The sequence below is a fragment of the Sorex araneus genome, chromosome X (assembly GCF_027595985.1).
Source record: "Sorex araneus isolate mSorAra2 chromosome X, mSorAra2.pri, whole genome shotgun sequence".
NCBI lineage: Eukaryota > Metazoa > Chordata > Mammalia > Eulipotyphla > Soricidae > Sorex > Sorex araneus.
In genome coordinates this window covers 247666944-247689262 of record NC_073313.1, presented here as the reverse complement: position 1 = coordinate 247689262, position 22319 = coordinate 247666944, and the positions used below count along the sequence as shown (strand labels likewise).

Here is a 22319-nt window from a genome sequence, read left to right as displayed (position 1 = left end):
TTATTTTTTATTATTTTTATTTTTTTTTATTTATTGAATCACCGTGAGAACAGTTACAAAGCTTTTGGGTTTAAATCTTGGTCATACAATGATCAAATACCCATTCCTTCACCAGTGCACATTTTCCACCACCCAGAACCCCAGTATACCCTCATCCCACCCCTCCCCCTGTCTGTGTGGCAGATGATTTCCACTTGACTCTCTCTTTACTTTGATTAGCACTGTAGCAAGCCCTGTTATCCCATTGTTCATCGATTTGCTCAAGTGGGCACCTGTATTATCTCCATTGTGAGACTTGTTACTGTTTTTGGCATGTCAGATACGCCACGGGTAGCTTGCCAGGCTCTGCCCTGTGGGCGGGATACTCTGGGTAGCTTTCTGCGCTCTCGGAGAGGAACCGAGGAATCAAACCCGGGTTTGCTGCATGCAAGGAAACGCCCTACCTGCTGTACTATCCTTAGCGCAGTTGGCATCTCATCGGTTTCTACTTTGATTACATTCAATATTTTGACAAAAGACCCATCATTATTATTTGGAATTTTCCCCCAACAATCAGACCTGCCGAAAAGGCATCATTAGATAATTTGTTTTCTATTGTTGATTATGAAGAATATATGATTGCTGCCCTGCGATTTTGGAATTCTGATATTTTAATAATTAGGTCTGGAGGGATTTCTGCCAAAAGTAGCAAGAGGAGCCGTTTGTGGGTGGCAACTCGGGGTCTCATTGAGGTGGGGGAGAAGGGCCAGTTCTACCCCCCATCGTGAGGCCCCCGTATCTCATCACTGCTGGCTCATATCACACATTTTTTAGTTGGGGTGCTTGCCAAGGTGTGTCCATCTTTCGTGACTGTGCTCATGCATCTGACCATGTCCAGAAATGGCACACAGTAGAGCTGAAAGGCGACGCTCTCAGTATCTGTGGGTAGCACCAGGGAATCAAATTCAGGGCCTTGTGCTTGCAAGTCGGGCTTTGTTCGCTGCTGAGCCATCCCTGGGTTTCTATATTCAGATATTTTATTGTGATCCCGCAGCACAGGGTTAGTTTTCTCCTTTCATGTGTTTTGAATGTTCCAGGCTCCCTAAGGATCTTCTCACTGGTACTTCCTGTTTGAAATCATTGGCCTGTTTCTTGTGCCCTGGTCCCCGCTGTTCTCATTCCTCCCCTTGGGCTCAGCGGCCCCCGAATCTGTCCTTTTCTCTTTCTAGGGCCCAAATCCTTCAGTATAGCATCTTCCGGCCCAGAGTGAACTGACTGTTGCTTCTGTGAGGAAATTTCTTTGAGTTTGGGTCCACTGAATTTTTCAGGAAAGAAGGAAAAAAGAATGGGATATTTCAATGTTTAAATACCTGGAAAAATAAACAGAGACAAATGTCAGGGCCCGGTAAAGGTTGGTAAACCATCCAGTGTGCAAATGCCCTTAGATTCTAAGAATTCAGAAAGGATAAACTGCAAGCAAGGCTTAGCGGTGAACCTGAGATGATTAGCATATTAGCAAAATCATGAATCGGCCTCATGCCTTATGTACAAAACCAATGTTTGGCCTCTTCTCCAAATGAGCAAAAGGTTTTGTCTGATCAGATTATTATTTGTATCCTTGATGCTGCCTTTGCTTCTAGGTTATTTATGATTATACTGAAAATAATGTCGAGAGCAGTCCTGTTCCTAGGAACATTTAAATTTTGTTTGTTGCTGGCTTCCGTGATTAGCTTGTCAACCCTACCATTTCTAAGATCAGAGAGTAGAGGACTTTGTATTTATTATTATCATCCTGAAATGCCGTGTGAAGAAATGTTCTCTCAACACCGCTGATGTAGAATCCCGAGGGAAATCTTGTGATAATAGATTACTTATGGGCTTCTGTATTTTTTGCCTTTATCAGAGCCTAAGTTTCCTTTAAACTACTCTGCTATTGATTATATCTTCATCCAAGTTTAAATCGTGTCTAAAATTAATTTAAAAATCTCCTCAGATATCCTCACTAAATTAAATTAACCTAAAGATATTCCATAACATGTGTTCTTATTGGAATGTGAGTATACATCTATGTTGATACAATAGATCTCATTGCTCTCTGAATTCTTATGAGGTTGCTATTAAAAATGAATAGATTCTCCTGAAAGTAGCTATTGGGCATGAAACCTACTCGGATGAGTATATTTTTAAAGAATAACTATGGCTTCAAATATAAAAACCAACCATTTCCCAGATATTACATTTTTTACCTTAATTCTTCACAGACTACATTTCAAACGAGTCACATAGAATAAAAATGGTGTCTTGTGTCTCAGATCTCAGAAAACTGACTCTAATTTTCAAATATACTAGACACTAGTCTAGAATAATAACATTATATTTCTTCAGTACTTGTATTCTTCCAAATGCCTTCAGTAATGCTTTCTTATTTGTTCCTCAGAACAGTAAGATAAGGTTTTTTTTTAAAAAATTTTAAGTCCCAGGCTAAGTATCTTGATATTCATATTCTTGTTGCATGTTCTGCTTCACAGCTGGGTACACGACTTTCAACAAGCTATGCTAACCTTAGCACCCCATAATAAATTTTCAAGAGTGAATTAAAAAGAGGTTTGGTGCAGCTCAAGTCTTCTTAGTTACTTCTGTGCTATGAATACCTTTGGCTGATAAAGCCCAAGTTCCTTCTAAGAGTAAGCGTTTAAATCGGTGAAATAAAATCAATTACATAAAAATGCAGTGAAGCATTCAAAATTAATTTGTGATACAACAAAACATATGACTTTATCTTAATTTCCAATAAATAAGCATGATTGAACTTGTAAGTCTGTTTTAGTGTCAAATGAAGTGTATGTAGCACTTTGAAGTGTCTACGGCAATACTGAAGTGATTTGAAAATATATGGGTTCTTTTCCCCCTTGGTTTTGGTGCCCTACCCTGTGGTGCTCAAGGAGACCACTCCCAACTCTGTGCTTCGTGGGTGGGGAAGGGGTCACTCCTGGTGGTGCTTGGGGGACCCTGTGGTGCTGTAGATCAAATCCTGGCCTTCCTTCCTCTCTCAAAGCATATGCTCATCCCTCTGAGCCATCTCTCTCACCTGCTTTGTGTTGGCGACATTGCCTGTAGGTATTTTCAATAACACTGTGGTTCACTGTCAGTGGTACTCACGAATGGAAATGTTCCCTTTCTAGAGCAAACTTGAAAAAAATACAAATGTAATCTGTAGTTTCTGTCCAACTGCATGAGTATAGATCTGTTAGAAGTTAAAGGAACCTTCAAACAAAAATGATACCCAACTTAAAACAGTTCTGCTGGTGGTTTCAAGCAGCATGAGCATCACCCACCTGGGAACTTGTTGGAAATGCAGAATCTTGCCATCTCCTCCCCTCTTGACTCCAAGCTGCTGAATCAGAACCTGTATGCTTATAAAAGCTGCAGGTGACTTGGCGAGGACAGGAGTGTCTGAGCAGTGCTGCTAGCGATTAGGCAGCCGAGCCTGTCTGGGTTGTTTTTCAGCTATCATCAAATCAGTATCTTAGGATTCCTTAGCTGAACAGTCAACTTCTGGTGTTGGGAACTTGCTCTGAAGCCCAGAGCCTAAAAAAATTAGGGCCAGGCCTACTGCCAAGGTAAGCTGGCGTCTTTTCTTGCTCAGACAATGATGAACTGCATGGAAAATGTAAGTCAGGAGTTCCTTAGGGATTAAAAGTGAGTGGGCATAGATTGTTCATCAGGAATTGAAAAGTCCATGCAATCATTTGAGATTTGGCAGCAAATTGCCTGTGAAAAGTGAGGGAAGGATGATAAGACGTGTGACTGCTGAGCCAGATGGAAGCCCAACTCCACGTTTCACTGTATTAAGAACAGGTGAGGGGCGCTCTGTATGCCTTGCTTGGAGCACGTAACTGTTTGTATATCATAGTTAACTTATGAAGAAGTGTCTCTCGCTGCTCTGGAATCAGTATTAGAGAAATGTAAAATCTAATGAACTGAATCATTCTACATAGAGGAAATCCTGCTTCTCAATTGTAGTGCAGTGAAAATTTCTAACAAAAGCATTTGGTTTGATTTTTTGTTTCTTTGGGGCCACACCCAGTGGAACTCAGGGATTATTTCTGACTCTCAGCTCAGGGATCACTCCTGGCAGACTCAGAGGATCATATGGGATGCCATGGATAGAACCTGGGTCTGCCACATTCAGGGCAAACACCTCACCTGTCTACATCTAGATTTTGCCAGTGGAAATTCAGGATTAAAGAAAACACTGTCCCTGACATGAAGAAATTGCCATTTTAGGCTGGGAATGTACTTCAATGATAGAGGTCTTGTCTGGCATTGTGTGAGGGGAAAGAAGGAAGGGTGGAAGGGAGGGAGTGAGGGAGAGAGAAGGGGAAGGAGAAGGAAGAATTTATTTATCAGCCAGGAAAAATAAAATGATCAAAAGTAAGAATATATTAGGTTTTATGATGGAACCAGTTGTAAGATTCTATTTATGATAGGATGGGATGGGATTGGGTAGAACTGGTCATTTTCTCATCGACTCCGGCGTTAATTCATTAATTTTTATCATTAATTTAATTCATTAATGTTTATTGAGCCATATCCACTGTCACACTCTAGTCTTTATTTAAATACTGATGCTGGGATTGGTAAAATAGGTACAGGTGGAAATTATGATGGGTTTTATACTCCCTGTTTAGATTGTTCAGCCTAATACAACTGGGATGGGGACATGTTGAAGATTTTTAAGTAAGGAAGATTCTGCTCAGATTTGAATTTGAAAGTCACTTTTGGGTGGAAGTCACAAGAGTGTCTGAAGGAAACGTAAAAAGATCATTAAAAATTTTTAAGCCTAGAAAAGCTCATGTTCATTTTGAGGTCTCCTGCATTTTTAGAATCTTTATTTCTTCCTTAGCAAACATTTACTGGCTAATGTTAGAACTTAATAGCACAATGTCCTTCTTGTTAGTTTTGTTACTCGGCTCAGCAATATAATTAACTTTGTCCAATTATTATTTTTCAGCTTTGGACACTTGTCTTGATTTTATGGCCAGTCATTATTTTCATAATTTTGGCTATTACCCGGACCAAATTTCCTCCAAGAGCAAAACCAACTTGTAAGTAAACAAGATTCATTTCCATAACTTTCAGCCTTGGTTAAGTTTTGTTTTGATACCATTTTAATGTTGCACTCTAAACATTTTTAAAGTGCTTTTGTTTTGAAGCATTGATATAAATATTTCTTATGTTTTTGCCCTAGTTTTTGTACTTAAAAAAAAGTGAACCTGGGACATTAATCTGAAAAAAAAATATGAAGCATGTAGGAGTCAGAATATATTTTGATTTTGATCTATAAAATTTTAACTCATTTATTATTTCTCTCATAAATCTCACTATGGTATGCACAATACACAAGGGCTAAACTCAAACTAGATCATCATCTACATTCATAACATAGCAGATACCGTGGACTGGCATTTGAGCTACTGAAAAAATAGAGTCCAGAGAGAGCTATAAAAATCTCCTCTCTCTCTCTCTCTTCAGGGCTCAGGGCTGCAACTAACTGTATCAGCACATTTACTTTAAGAGAAGATTGTTTTCTAATTAGTGTTGTTTCAGTTACATCCAGTGTCATTGCTTATACAAATGGGCACAGTGCCTCATTCAGTTCATTGTTTTCTTCTGATTCCAGAATAAAAATAAAGAACTGAGAGGGGTATATATAAGAGAGATACAAAAGAGGGATTCCATCGTGGTTTTGGCTTTTGATTTTTCAACTTTGGAGCTAATGTCCTTAGCAGAGGAATGAAGGGGGCAGATGTGGTGGTTTCTCTTTTCACAAATCAAAGTTCTTGTCAGTCAAATTTCTGTAAAGCAGATTGTAATTGAGATATGTTCTGGCAATCTTCTATATAAAAGGATATTGCAATAAATTTTTGTAAAAAGTATAATGAACTGGTGATTTTAAAAAAATGCACAGGGGTTGGGGAGAGAGTATAGTGGATAAGGTGCCTGCCTGGCACACATGTGACTTGGGTTTGATCCCTGGCATCCTATATGGTCCCCCAAGCACTGCCAGGAGTAATTCCTGAGTGGAGAGGAAGGAGAGACCCCTGAGCATCAGGAAGTCCTTGCCAAGTACTTTTATAAAATGTGCAGTGTCTCTTAATCAACTTATCATTAGAATTAAGAGATGTAGAGAAATCTACATGATAGCTATATTAGTTCAGCATAATTAGGATAAGTTAAAAGAAGCTATCATTCTGTTAGTGAGAAGCATTTAAACTCTTGGTGCTAATAGGTAAAATTCCTCACAGTTGAACAGCAGCTCTTACTATTTCTAAAAAAATTTTGTGCAACTTATCACCTAGAGTTATTGATGAGATTTTATTAGGCTATTACATAAAATCATAATTTTGTTTTCTTTAGATCATAATATATTCTTATAGCAGATTAATTTCATTGAATGTTTTCTGAATTTATGTATGCTTGCATATTTTAAGCAGCCTGGACTTCAGATAGAAAGGACTTGTCACATAAAGGATTTATCACATAATACTCTGTGAACTATTCTGGTATAAAGACTAATCATCAAATATATAGCAACAGTTATAGAATTTGTTAGTTACTTTTCATTAACTTACTTGCACCAGTGTTCTTAAAGATTTTTTTAGTACATAAATTATTTCCTTTAAAACTTCCAAGAGAGAAATATAAAATGTATGAATGAGTAACCTTAAACTAATCAATGATACAGATAGGATATAGTGATTTCTGAAGAAAGTCATGGAGACCTCATATATTTCATTAAAATACAAAGGAAAAAAAGAAGAAAATCATTTGACAAGTGCCTCATAAATTTAATATAAAATACTGCAAAAATATAATATGCTAGATGAGTAGTAATTTATTTTTCTAAGAGGCTATTAATATGCTCTAATAATATTTAGCTGGGAGGTTGTTATCTGTGTGTAGGAAAAATTATAAGAATTCAAATATTGAAAACGTTCTTGCTGGGTTCTTAGATCTTATAAAATACTGTCTAAAAAGTTTATTGGTCTATTAATAGAACTGAAAGGGCCTCTTCTTCTTTCTGATGAGCACACAGGATCCAACGGAAATTTTGTTTTGTGAATTTCATGACATTTAGGGAAGGAGACAAAGGTATTGGAAACAATATTTCTTTATTCTAGGTCCATGAGATTTTACATCACAGCTCACCCTCTTAACACAGAGCAAGTCAGATAGATAGCTCAGTAGACTATGTGAAATTTTTGAATGCAGAACTTTTGAATGATGTACCAGATCATCTGATAATCTCTTACAATTCATCTGATAATCACTTTAATTATACACACACATACACGCATACATATATATGCATAGATATACATATATATGTACATATATATATATTTGCACTGTAGCACTGTTGTCCCATTGTTCATCGTTTTGCTTGAGCGGGCACCAGTAGCGTCTCCATTGTGAGACTTGTTGTTGCTGTTTTTGGCATATCGAATACCCCACAGGTAGCTTGCCAGGCTCTGCTGTGCAGGATATATATATATATATATATATATATATATATGTGTGTGTGTGTGTGTGTGTGTGTGTGTGTGTGTGTGTGTGTGTGTGTGTGTGTATATATATATTTTTTTTGAGTTTGGGAACCACACTTGGTGGTGCTCAGGGTTTGCATCTGGTTCTGTGCTTAAGGATCTCTCCTGGCAAGCTCGAGGGACCATATGGAATGCCAGGGATTGAACCCACATCAGCCACATGCAAGGCAAGCACCCTACCCGCTGTACTATCACTCTTGCCCAACATCTCTTTATTGTACTCTAAGAGCCAGGCTATTCCTGGCTCTCTGAGAAGGGGTCATGCCTGGAAGTGCTACGGGTACCTGTTTGGTGTTTGGAGTCAAATCCAGTTGGCTGCATGTAAGACAAGTGCCTTAGCCTTTGTGGTATCTCTTTGGCCTGTCAAGTTTTCTTAATCTTACACTATGTGCCTTGTGAGCAGTGAAGTAATAACAGTGTACTTTATCCCACACTTGAAACACACCAATGCAAAAATTAGTGGTAGTGTGCAGTAACTGTGTGCCAGTCCTACCAACTTAAACACTACTGGAATCGCAGTAACTAGAGTATAATAAAACAATATTTTAAATGAAAAATAGAATAAAAATCATTTTGGAAAACTAATGAACAAGGAAATTAATAATTCCCCTCTCCCCACTTCTACAAAGGATCAGGTAGCTTGTTCATGATTGTTCAGTGAATGCTCGGTCCTGTTATATTTGAACCCAGGCAATCTAGCTCCAGAATCTGGTCTTTAGCTCTTGAATAAACAGACTTACACTTAGCAGACAGCACTGAATTCTCACATTGACTTATTTGGAATTTTCAGAAATAGGACATTCAAAATCAGTAATGCAAACACCTCTTCTCTTTTTCTTCTTTTTTTAAAAAATAAATTTAATATGATTGTTTATTTATTTACTTATTTTTGCTTTTTGGGTCACACCTGGCAATGCACAGGAGTTACTCCTGGCTCTGCACTAAGGAATTACTCCTGATAGTGCACAGGGGACCGTATAGGATGCTGGGAATCGAACCCGGGTCAGCCGCGTGCAAGGCAAACGCCTTACCCACTGTGCTATTGCTCCAGCCCCTCTTCTCTTTTTCTGTCCTAAAATCAAGAAATATCAGCAAGAACTGTTTTTCCAGGTCGACAGTGGAGTTGTCCTGCCTATTAGTATTCGGGGTAGAAGGCCGCCTCTGTCTGACGACCTCTGCGTGAGTCACTGTAGCTGTCACATCATAGATTTCAGGTCCTGCTGCAGCGTTAACATCCTTGCTGGGCTGCAGTGACTTCCTCGGTGCTCGTTGGGCAATAGAGAAGCAGAGATGAAACTGCAGACTACACCCCAGCTGAAACTCAGCTGTGCTGAGAGCGGGAGTCGTAATCCTGCGGGCACATTTTGCTCTCAGAATAGCCAGGCGGGTTTGGATGACTGATAAATCATGCTGAACAAATATAATTCACAACTCCCAGGACTCTCTCCAAAGTCATTGGGACTGATGAATGTCCGGAAAAGTCTGGGATCTGGCCTGAAGAAAAAAAAGGACCTTCACCCAGTCGTGGAGAGCTCTCAGCCAGGGCAGAATGCTTCCTTTTGGTATCACCTACCTTCCCTCTCTCCCAGCCGAGTTCCCACAGAGAGTTTAGAGAACCAACCTCCACCCATAAAAAGGCTCAGATGAAGAACGCTTCCAAAGCCAGGCAGGCAAGCCCCAGTGCTCTTTCACACGGAGGAAGAAATGGGCTGAGGCACCAAGTTCAAAATCATTCCAACCTCTTGTCATCGCTACATGTTGTGACTTGCCAGGAGGCACGCTTTAAAAATCAAAATATCATGCTTAGGAACAAAGGCAAACACAACCCAATAAAACTCCCCCAAGCACATTGGGATTCAGCCCCATTCCATGTTCAATGAGCTCCTTTTGTCTGTCTTTTTTGAACACACACAGTCATGACAGTGCAGGCTGCCAGCTCCTGATTTCTGCAGAATGAAGGACTTTACAAAAACAGTAACCCCTGCCATTGTGAGATATGTAGACTCCAAAAAAAAGCCAATAAGCAACAACAGCTAACAATTCAGTCTTATCAAACAAGGAGTCATGATTTTTAAAAATGAATGAGCATTTTCCCAGCGATCAGAAATACCACTAAAGCACAACGTGCATGATCGTACAGCAAATTCACCTCAACTTTAGATGCTGTTGATTTCTGTCTTTCCTGCCTACTGGGAGATAAGAAATTCCACCCAACCCACATCTGGAAAAAAGGAACTGGTAGAAGGCAGGAGCCAAGTACTCATTGGATTAAGTCCAAAGCCATGTTGGCCTGGGGATTTTCCACCTGTGGATAATCCACCTGAAATACTTCCCACATGTAGGTGATTGATTGGCGTTAGTAAGTGCAAGACCCACATTCTCAACAGGACTTTTGACCTCCATAGCCTACCTTTCATCTTCAGGAATGCAATAAAACTAATACTAGGAGGTAAATATTTATTGAACACTTTACTGTGTGTCAGACACTGGTCTCAGAACCATTCATATATTTCCTTAGTGAATACTCATATCATCTCTTTGTCCTGGATAATGGGATTATCCCAGTTTTAAAGATGACAAACTGAGGCAGAAATGTTAAGTAATCGACCAACATTTATGGAGTCACTCCACACCCAGGTCTAGGTTTTAACCACAGTCTTTACCTGTATATAGAAAGGTTATATCCAGGTCATGGGTCACATAGTGACAAACTTTAGGTCTGGCTTCCTTGAGTTTATAGCCTCTCTTTTTTCCTTCCTCAGACCACCAAGCAATAGTTTTATGGGTCAGACATTTTGGTTATAAAAGTGAACTCACTTGGGTTTTCTACTTGTCAACAGCTGCGGGAAAGTGAGAAAGCAGATCGAAATTATTGATGAATTGGCAGTTGATGAGATCTGGGGTACTGTTATACCTACAATAGCTAGATTGTTAAGATCATTGAATGACTTTCTGTCAACAGTATAAGAGATCTCTCACAGATGAGGATCCTGGGAGTTAGAAAAGCAAAAATTGCTTCTGATCCTGCTCTTGTTGCTGACTTTTCACGTGGTGACAACGACTCCAAGGGGAACGGGGTCTCAAGGTGTGCCTTTCTTTCCAGACCCACCCATGATTTTGCATAACCATTGAGGCACCCCAGTATCACTTGTATCACTTGTCATCCCATTGTTCATCGATTTGCTTGAGTGGGCACCAGTAACATCTCCATTAGTCCCTGTCGAGTGCTAGTATAGCATGTAACAAGCAGTAACAAACAGTAACAGGCACCCCAGCAATTAAAAAATATTTTTTATTGAATCACTATGAGATGTCTAGTAAACAATTTGTTTTTGGCTCTGGCTTCGCTCAAAAGTAAAGTAGTTTTTGTTCTGGGAAGTACCGAGCTCATTAGAATTCATCTTCTGCTTGGGATTTCCCCATCCAAGTTCTCAGTTTTTGTGAGTGCCAGCTATCGATAGAAATATCTGAGTCATCCGTGACTCCTCTGCTTCCTTCACCTCCCAGCCTTCAGTCCATCTTGTGAAATGTGTCCTGGAGTCACCCCTTTCTTTCCATCCTCTGTACCACCCCACAGTTCTAGATCTCATTGTTTCAAGTCTGAATTTCTTGAGTGTCATTTTATGGTGGCTGTTCTTTAGAGGGTCTCCTATAACTCAGTTGTACTTCCTCATCGGTGAATCCCTTAAAATACACTGAGGGCCGACTGTGTTTCAGCTACTCTGTTTTCTGAGAAGAGTGTCATAATTAGGATTTTTAAGATCTTCATGATCAGGATTCATCCAGCTTGACACTATTTCTCTTCAGTCTGTAGTGCCATTGGTTAAAGAGGCAGTGTCCCAATAGCACACATACATCTTATGCTCATGCCTCTTTGGCTGTACATACTCATGTCCCATCAAAATGCCTATCAAGAAAACAAGCTCACATCTAAGACACTCTTTAGATTTTCCTAATCCTCCTAATTCTGATGATTCTTCTAGCACTCTTACGCTCATGAGTGGCCAAAGGTATTCTTCAAATGCTTTGTGCTTTAATTGACACTTACTCATAGTCAGACAGTACCTTCCCAGCAGAAATTATTTCATAATATTGGCTACGGCACTGGTTCATTAGGAACCATGGGGTCAAAACCAGAGTGCGATATATTGATCAGAATGTGATACAGTTTGATAGGATGGCAGGTTAAAAAAAATTGATGTGCATGTGAGAGGAGTAAAAGATAAGAAATTAGCTTAGATTTTGATTGCTTTATTTCTCACATTCAGATAAATCTGATTGTGCTAACAAAAAGTGTCTGGAATGCTAACATTGGGGAAAGGAAATGAATATAAATCCCCTTTACACTTCTCAAGTCAGATCCACCTGGGAATTTCCTCCATGAATACCTCAAAGGTCTTATGAATGCATACAAAGGCTTTCTGAGTAGGAGAGATATACAATTTGCTTCTTGCTTAAGTTCCAGAAAATATTAGCATAGCTTTTGAATTCCACGGCAAAAGACCCATCGTTTGTTTATTCTTTCTTCTGTAAATCAGTAGCTGACAACTTTTTGTGAAACATTACTGTTTCGAACCCAGAGAAGCTAGGATTGGGATTTTGCAACCTCTAACATTCCACACAGAACTTTGGAAGCAAACTGGAAGCAAAGGGCTATGAACAAGTTTCTGTCAAATTCATACCCAAGGATGAATACAACTCCTGCTGGGAGCTATCCCTTCACTCAGCTCCTGACTTGAGATTCTGACCTTCTCTCATGGAATGCTGATGGACACACCTTAATGCCAGATAACCTGATGGGAGGATTTCTCAACTAATGTCCTCTTAGGCTGAGCACATAGAGTTGCATCAGAGAACCGGAAATACCTTGAACTACAATAAAACTAATTTTAACAAGCTGAAAAGTAAAGAATGCTGTTAATTGCAGAGGGTTGATTTTATTTTCCTTTTTTAAATGTCCATTCTGCATCATTCCTACATTTGACGACCTACCTTATAGGCTTCCTAGAGGTGACTTGCTCACAGTAATGGATTATGGGAATGAACCATATGTTTTATTTTCCCCTCTCCATGAGGAGCAGAACTCCAGTTACTGCTCTCAGACAGGGAACTCTAATGTCTAAGTCTCTGTAAGATAGTCGAACATAGCATTATCACAAGTCTAGAATTTTTACTTGCTGAGATCTCAGTATCACTTGATGTTTCTAAGATACCGTTGATGCTAAGAGCTGGATTTAACAAAGTAATTTCCTCTAATTCTTCACTTTTTAGAATCATAGAGCCCAGCACAGGAATAATAGCAAGAGTCTGAGTCCATGGTTTGTTGAGTCCATGCTTTCCCCGGTGATGCTACTATTAAGTCTTCAGAGCATCACCCAGGAAGCTGGCCTGCCAATCCTTAGTCATTTCATGCTCCTCTCACTATTTACGTTTTCTCATCTTGTTCGATCTGATCACACCATGTCTTTTGCTTTGACAAACGAAGTGGTATGCATTTAGTATGAAATAGCCTTCATGAAAGAAATGCCATCAGATATAATATTCACAGGTCTCTGGTCAGTTTCATTATAGAATTTCATTGTGGCTAAAAAATTAAATGATACATAATACTTTTTTCCATCAAAAAAAATAAAATATTTCGGGGGGCCAAATGTTGGCTTATGACACAAATACATTTTAGGGACACATATTCACATCTCTTCAAACATATATATATGTAGCTATAGATATAGATATATAAAACCATACCATCAGAGTTATAATTTCTCTCTCTCACAGTGCATTGCCTCTGCATCTCCATTTGGCGTCCCATTTACCCACCCCCTATCGTAACCTCAGTTCTGCTTTAGAATTCAAGGACTTATTTTGGTTTAGTTTTGTCTGTTTTCTTTCTTTATATCTTATGCATGAATGAAATCATCCAGTATTTGTTTTTCTCTTTCTGACTTAAAAATAAAATATTAATTATATTTTAAAACATTTATATATTAAATTATTCATGCCACTTGAGAAGCAATATGAAAAGTTGGAGCACAGACTCCAGATCTAGATGATCTGGGCTCAAGCATAAACTTTAGATAAGTCTTTTAGGTGCTGATCCTCGGTTTCCACATTGACATATCGAGTTCAACAATGACACTACTTCAGAGAATTGTTGTGAGAATAAAATGAATACTTAGAAAATAAGCTGGCATAAAGTAAGAACTACATTAGCGCTGGATATTGCCTGTATATGATCATATTTATAATGTAACATCTATATACAGAAAGTTGAGCATTGATAGTTGGCTATTATTGAAATTATTTAGTATCTTGTCATGACTTGACACCTTAGGAAATGGAGGACGAGAGAATTAAGTAGACTCCATCCAAGTTTCTCATTAATTCTTGTCATTATCATATATTTGAAGGTTACCTGTTATGTTTGTGCATATTAAGGAATCCCCCTCCCCCAAGATCTCAAAAGAATCGAGTTTACAAGGGAGTAATAAGTATATAAGAAACCATAAAGGTAAATATGCAATGAGATAAATCCCACAATAGAAGTAGACACACAAATAGAAGCAGCAAAAGAAAAGATAATTTTACTGGGATTAGGGCTGAGATGATGGTGGGACAAGTACAACACAAACTTTGAAAGGTTCACCAAAATTAAGTGATCAAGGAGTCCAGTTTCAACACTATAATAATTCCAAGATTTTATTCCTTCCAATCTCATTGCAGTCTAAGGCATCAAAATTCTGAAGAAAACAAAAGAGTGCCAAAAATATCAGGAAATATTTTCAAGGGTATCAAGAAATTATGTAGAGGAAAACAGAACTCCATTTTCTTCAAACTTTCACCTTTTCAGACTTTCAAATTCAGGTTTCTTTAGAGAACATAGAATGAATCTTTATAAGATACAAGTTTCTTAGTGCACACTTGCCATCAGATTTTGTTCCATACTGTCCAAAAAGAAAGGGTCACTCTTTGGCACAAATTTGGGGACTGGAAATGCAGTGGATGAAAGAAAAAATAATAAAGGCATCATGCCTTATTACTTACTACCTTGCCACCTTACCATATTTTCTTGTCTTTATTTGCTTTTTCATAATAACAGATATGCTTAGCCTCTGATGCCTCCATCAGAACCACCTAGGCATATCTACTGAAATATATAGACTTTAGGATCTTATCCTGGACTTCTGAGTCGGCATCTGGTGGTAGAGGTAGAATAGGTTGCAGAGAGGAGCAGAGAAGAGGTGCTGGCGGCGATGTGTGGGCGATGTGGAAGATAACCCAGGTGACTCCGTGCAATTTGAAATTTGAGAGCCACTATTTTATTTCTTTCCAAGTGTCTTTCTTTTCCCTTCTCCGACTGGAGCGATAGCACGGTGGGTAGGGCGTTTGCCTTGCACGCGACCAACCCAGGTTCGATTCCTCCATCCCGCCTGCACGGCAGAGCCTGGCAAGCTACCCGTGGCGTATTCAATATGCCAAAAACAGTAACAACAAGTCTCACAATGGAGACGTTACTGCTGCTCACTCGAGCAAATTGATGAGCAATAGGATGACAGTGCTACAGTGCTGCTTCTCTTCTTCTCTTTCCCTTTCTTTCTATTGCGAGGTGGGGTGTGGGTCACCCTTAGCTGTGCTCAGGACAGCCGTGCTCAGGACAGCTCTGTGTTCGGGATTTACTTTAGGCTCTGTGCTCAGGGATCACTCCTGGCTGTGCTTAGGGGGTCATATGTGGTGTCAGGGATTGAATCTGGCTTGACTGTGTGCCAGAAAACTGCCTTACAATTGCACACCCTCCCTCTCTGAACTTCAAATATCTTTTCTAATTTTAAATTAGCTGCCTCTTCTACGAGCTCATTATTACTAGAGAAAACCTGGGAGTGGAGTGGATTCTTGGAATGATTCCAGGGAAGAACTTGCTTCCTCTGAGCTACTTTTCAGCAGCATCTAAAGCGTTGTCAGAACATCCTGCTGCATTTTAGCACTGGACCTTTCACTGTGATCCTAAGAGTTATAGGCCATGCACCATTTTCCATGGATTCTATTAAACACGTCATTTTCAGGGCTGTTGAGGAGACTACTTCCTCTCAGCACATATTGTCAGATTGGGGACCAAGGATGGAAGTATTCTAATTTCTTCCATTTTTTATGTGCAGATGACTTTCAAAGATGACTTCTTGCTTAAATTGCATACCTGGAGCAGCCCAGTTCCACTTAAACAACTGCTTCACATTCTAACACACTATCACTGTGTTTCTAGCTTCATAAATATTAGAAGAATAAGAAAATGTCAAAATCATTTTATTATCTTAAAATTGCTGTTCTATCTGGAGAACAAAGATACTTCTGGAGATTCCTATTCTATACGGCTGTTAAATAGGACTATGAGCAATCGGTTTGCTCTCTTCCCTTAAGCTGTTTGTAGTCTAATTGTTGGGAACACATAACATATCATATGCCACAATAAAGTTTTAAAACATAAGTATAGCTCTTGGCACAGTGCATTGCACGTAAGTTGCCGCAAACATTTACTGAATGATAGTGACATGTAACAATAGTACAAATACTTAGGAAGCTTCATTAACTAGGAAAACTAATGGAAGTTTATGTTTTTAAGGAAGAGATCACTCTGAGTCAGTATAATTAAAAATTATGACAAGGCTTAAAGTTGGAAGGGGATTAAAAAAGGGAACGTGCTAAGTATGCAGCAAGAAGAGAGGACTCGGGGCTGGAGCGATAGCACATGGGTAGGGCATTTGCCTTGCATGAAGCCGACCCAGGTTTTATTCCCAGCATCCCATATGGTCCCCCAAACACCGCCAGGAGTAATTTCTGAGTGCAAAGTTAGGAATAACCCCTGAGCACTGCCGGGTGTGACCCAAAAAGAAAAAAAAAACAAAAAAGAAGAGAGGCATCAGACAGAGGGAAAGGTTATGATTAAAATCTCAGGGGTTACTGGGTGAGTAGAGGGAGACCAACGTGGTGCAAGTAAAGTTTTCTGCTGGAGAGTAGATGGGACCACATTGATGGGGGTCAGCTGTGTAAGGCTTTCATTCCTACACCTAGGAATCTGAATTTTTCCCTCTGGTATAGAAATCCTGAAAGTTTGCGAGGAGGTATATTTTAGGTATTTTTTTAAATTTTCTGGGTTTTTTGGGGGGGTCACACCAGGCGAAGCACAGGGGTTACTCCTGGCTCTACACTCAGGAATTACTCCTAGTGGTGCTCAGGGGACCATATGGAATGCTGGGAATTGAACCCGGTTCAGCCGCATGCAAGGCAAATGCCCTACCTGCTGTGCTATTGCTCCGGAGAGCCCCAATTTTTAACAATTTTCAACACCAGAAGACAGTTTAGTGTATTTTACAAGATTTTCCACCATCATTATTATTCTGTTTCTGTCACAGCCTATAGCATTAGGTCACAGGAGTTATCTATTGCTCTATAACAAATTGCCTCTGAAAACTTAGTGGCAACAACAAGAAGCATTCCTATGAGTGCCTGTGAGTCAGAGATTTGGGAGTGGCTTAATTCTGTGGTTTTGACTTGAAGTCTCTCCCAAGATTGCTGTTGAGATTTTAGCTCAGGCTGCCGTCAGCTGACACTGAGGACTGGAACATCTGCTTCCTGAGGTGGATTGTTCGCGTGACTAGCAAGTTGAGACGAAGGTAGTTTGGTGAAGCTCCTTTGTCACGTACCTTCATGACATGCAGTTGTCTTGTGTAGCCCAGACAATCCAAGAGACAGGTGGAAGCTGCGCATTTTATGATGCCCCTTCAGAAGCTTAAGAGGGGTGCTCTGCCACATTTTGTGCAATAGAGACTCATCTGGCCCCTATTCAATGGCAGTGAGAATGAGACTCCACCCTTGGAAGGAAGGAAAAGGTGTCAAAGATTTTGTGGTCACGTTTTAAAACCACTGCATCAACTAACAAGATGCAGTAGTGCACATGCCAGAAATATTTTACCCCACCATCGCAAAGAATGATCAGGCTGGCACCACACTGCATTCCTAACAACACCAGCTAAGCACAATGCCTGAACAGGGAGGTATCATTAAAATTTTTGGGGGGAAGCAGTCCTACTTTATTGATGAAAATAATTATCTTCAAAAGGTATAAGTGGCAGGTCTCACAAAGCACTGAAATCAAAATTTAATTTGGTGCTGTTAACCAAATCCATTTTCTGCTCGCCATGCTGTCCGACAGATCTACTTGTCTCTGTTAGAAGCTCTCACCTTGGCCATTGGCAGAGCTAACAGAACTGCTGTCCGGAATATTAGCGAGTCACTGGCACTTAGCATTCACCCAACAGACGAATAAATTTGGTGCCACAATACATAAAGTTGAGCAATGTGAAGAAATCTGTTGAAAGTTGCTTCTAGTCCATGGGAAACGAGGGAAAAACCGGCCAGAATGTTTACCTCTTGGACGGGTTCTGATTTTGTCATATATACTGAAAGGACACTATGTTTAAAATATGTAAGAGTGAAACAGTAAAAATATGGAAGATGTGGAGCTCTTGTGGCTTGACTTTATAAACTGACGGATAGGCAGGTGGATTCTCTATGGAATACATGTCTGTAAGAATGAGAGGGAGTAAGGAAATAGTGACTGAGATGCAATTTCCCTTACATGAGTAGCAGAAGGCTTTGCCATTTGGTCCACAGACAAAGGGAAGTAAAAGGACTTGAATACAGCATTGGCATACTTGAGCTTCCACATCTCTTACACCTCTACTGCTATTTACTTTGGCTAAATTGAACCAAATCCATATTCCAATTTTCACTGGATCCATTCAGTCCTGTTAGTTTTAAATGATGAACTGTTCTTAAGAGCATATGCTTCCTGGAACTCTGAAAAAAAAATAAGAACGAGGGATGGAGGGAGACCTCGGCTGTATGGATTACATAATCCTATGTTTTATGGATTACATTCCTTTCGCAGGTATGCAAGTGCTGGACTTTAAGGTCTTAATCTGATACTTATTTTTTACGCGGAAATTTGCCATCCAAATATAAAATCCAAAGTGTAAGTGACAAGAACCAGTGTATTTCATAAGTGAGTGCAGTTTTGGGGTTTTGATGAACCCTGTGTTAACATTTGGTAATGCAGCCAAAACAATAGAAAAATAAGCAATCAATTTTTCCACGATGTCAATGCAAAGAGTATCAAACTTTAGCTTGAATAAAACCAAAAGCAAATGAACAAGAGTGGGATTAGGTTAATCTCAAATATTAGGAAGGTATTAGAGTCGTGATTCTGATTCCAACTTTTGTTACATAGATTTCTAGACACCTTGCTGTGCATTCCACCTGAATATTCAGTAATTTGTGAAAATGCCATGCCCAACTTAAAATATAAGATACTGTTTTTTGAAAAAATGCTTTTACTCTAGGTTAGGTAACATGCTTACAATAGTGTTAATATTGACCTAGTTGGTGTCCATAGTAGCTGCACTTCACCATTATCAAAGTGCCCAAGGCTTCCACCCTTTTCCTTATCTTACTTTTAGTCCACAGTTTTCATTTTGCTGTGTTTTGGGAGGTCAGACGTGGCAGTTCTCAGGACAGACTCCTGATTCTGTGCTCAGGAATTACTCCTGGCAGTGCTCAGTGCATCCTTGTAATGCTAGGGATTAAACTGGGATCCTCTACATGCAAGTAGAGGCAAATACCATAATGCCTATGCTAGCTCTTTGGCCCATCACTTTTATTTTCAATTAAATATTTTATTTTCAATTAAAAAAATTGTGGTGTTTATTCTAGAATTAAATCCAGCCCCTCATGCATTTGATGCATATTCTCTACCCACTGAGCTACATCCTCAACCCTTATAGTTTTTAGATAAAAACATGGATAATCAATTTGTGGAGGTGATATACAGTATATGTGATCCTAAAATCAATAAAAGTTAACAGAATTTGACTTTGATGCAGGAATGAAAGAATGAACCAAGATATTTTTTAAGACAGAAGAAATTAGCAAAGCTTAAAAAATTATGAGTAATAGTTAAAGTGCATCCTAAGGAATGCTAGTATGATATTTTCAGTTGCACAGAGAAAGATGGGGAAATTGTCAACAGAAAAGTGACCAGATTCAGGTGTATGAGGATTTAAGTTACATTTGCCTTAGAGAACCTTCCCTGCTCCTCCTTAGTAAGACAGTTTCATCTCTACTTCTCTTTCCTTTACTATGGTTGTATTTGTTTGTTTGTATCCCTGGACTCTTTGTGTGGCTAGATCTAAACCTATCTTTTCTATCAAATATCAGCAGTACTCAGTACATATCAGAGGCTGCACAGATAAACAATGTCTTCTCTCAGTCCTATTAGACTCCACTGAAAAATGAGTTTGAATGGGTAACATAGGATCAAAATATCCAAAGTTTCATATACCTGGGTGTTGATATTGGAGTGTCTTTACCTGATAATCAATAATGAATCACACGTGATAAGAGGGTGGATGGTGTAGATTAACCAGATAGTGTGGGAAGGCTGGTCAGAGAGAAAAAGCTCATGCCAGAAAAAAGAACTACAGTTACTAAAATTATTAAAAATGATGAACTAATTAACATAACTGGAGAAATAGAAATGGATAAAAATGATTATGTCTTAAAGATATAAAATGGTGAGTCAGTAAACTATAGTAGAAATTGGATTCAGGGGACAAAGGAATGGTTAGAAATGCAAACATTCTTCTGATTTAATTTGAGAGTCTGAGAGAATAGATCTCCCTTTATGTAACACTGTCTTCTAACAATTTTAAGAATCCTGAGAGTATCTTTGTGATTTCTGTTTTATGGATGAGAACATTAGAATTTTAAAGAAAATTAATGGAGTATAATGATCAAACCCATGAGCCTTTGGTCAGACTTTTCTACCCAAGTCCTAATTTGAACCAGAGAAGTCATCTAATTTTCTCAGTTTCTTCATCTGTAAGATATGATAATGTCAGGGCTGGAGCAATAGTACAGTGGATAGGGCGTTTGCCTTGCACGCAGCCGACCTGGGTTAGATTTCCAGCATCCCATATGGTCCCTGAGCACTGCCAGGAGTGATTCCTGACTGCAAAGCCAGGAATAAACCCTGAACATTGCTGGTGTGACACAAAAAGAGCCCAAAAATAAATAAATAAGATATGATAATATCTAATAAGATAGCATGTGTGATATCATAGAGAAGAATGCCTGTATTCTGTAGATGATAAGTGTTCAAGAAAAGATCATTATGATTGACTTTCCCAATTTAACCAGCTAGTAAAGGGAAGTCCTTTATGTATTCCTTATACATAACGGTTGAAATTCGAGAGAAAATAAAGACACAGAGTTGTGGAAATATTGTTTACTACCAAAAACATACCACTTAATTTTTTTTATTGTACTTCAGACTTTAACAATCACTGATCTTGTGTTTGAAGAAATCAGAACTCAATCATTCCTAGTCCCATCAATCTAAATTATTCTAAGATTTGAAAATGGAGCTAAATTGTCTTTTTAGTTTCCATACTTATATACTGTATCACATATGAGAAATTGTGCTGAGAGGAACATACAGGATAAAAATCCTCTTTAATGCTAAATTAGTCCTATAATCTTTAGCGACAGTGACTGCTAATGGAACTTGCTTCCCTTCACGAGTCTGCGCTTTAAAACTGAAAGCAATAAAGATGCTACATCAACTGTTTATAGTTGTGAAACCAAGTGCATTTTAATAGAACCAGCATTGAAAGTTCTACTCCCGACAGCATGCAAGTGAGATCAATTGATGAGAGAATGTTTTTTGAGAGCTGAAATATTCAGAAGCTTTCTGGTTTACAAGCTAATTTGTGGAAGGGAGCTCTTGGCTTACTCTCATATTGTCAGTATGTATCTTGATTTCCTTGAAATTGGTGGTATTTGGGACGGAGGGATAGTACAGTAGACAGGGTATTTACCTTGCATGCAGCACACCTGCGGTGGATTTCTTTTTCTTGTTGTTTTAAATTTATTTATTTTTTAATTAGTGAGTCACAGTGAGGGTACAGTTACAGATTCACACATTTTCGTGCTTGTTTTTCCCTCATGCAATGTTTGAGAGCCCATCCTTCCACCAGTGTCCATTCTCCATCACCAATGAACCCAGTATCCCTCCCACCCCCCAATCCCATCCCCCCCACCCCACCCCGCCTCTGTGGCAGGGTATTCCAGTTTGTTCCCTCTCTCTCTCCTTTTGGGTGTTGTGGTTTGCAGTTGGGATATTGAGTCTGGCACCTCATATGGTCCCCGGATCCTGCCCAAGTGATCCCTGAGCACAGAGCCAGGAGTAAGTAAGCCCTGAATAACACTAGGTGTGGCCGAACAGACAAGCAAAAGAGCTAATGACTCTGAATAATTTTAGAATAAATAGTCACTCTGTTTCTTTTGGAATATGCCTCCATGGTTACACTAAGAAACATACTCTTGTGCAGGATATAAAGAAACTTAGTAGAAGAATAAAGCCCACAGACAATTTCAGCAAAGGGCAGGAGGACTGCTCCTCCGTAAGAGGCTTGCCACCGTGGGAAGAGGAAGTTTAGGACAGGAAAGGACAGACCACTGCCACAATGACAGGGGGAAGAGATCAGTTTGGTAGAGAACTGGGCGCTGAAAAGTGGCCAAGTGATACATATGTGTGAGAAGCTTTCAGTAACAAGATTGCAAAAAACCTTAAAGGGAGAAAGAAAAAGGGAAAAGTGCCTGCCTAGAGGTAGGGGGTGG

At 39.3% G+C, this 22319-nt stretch overlaps 1 protein-coding gene across 1 annotated transcript in view; it reads left to right on the top strand.

Moving 5' to 3' along the window:
• ABCA12 (ATP binding cassette subfamily A member 12) overlaps window positions 1-22319 on the top strand; it is a 198636-nt gene that overhangs the window by 11374 nt on the left and 164943 nt on the right. Inside the window, exon 2 of the mRNA XM_055122119.1 lies at window positions 4994-5087. Coding sequence (XP_054978094.1) covers window positions 4994-5087 — 94 coding nt within the window. The remainder of the gene's footprint in view (window positions 1-4993; window positions 5088-22319) is intronic.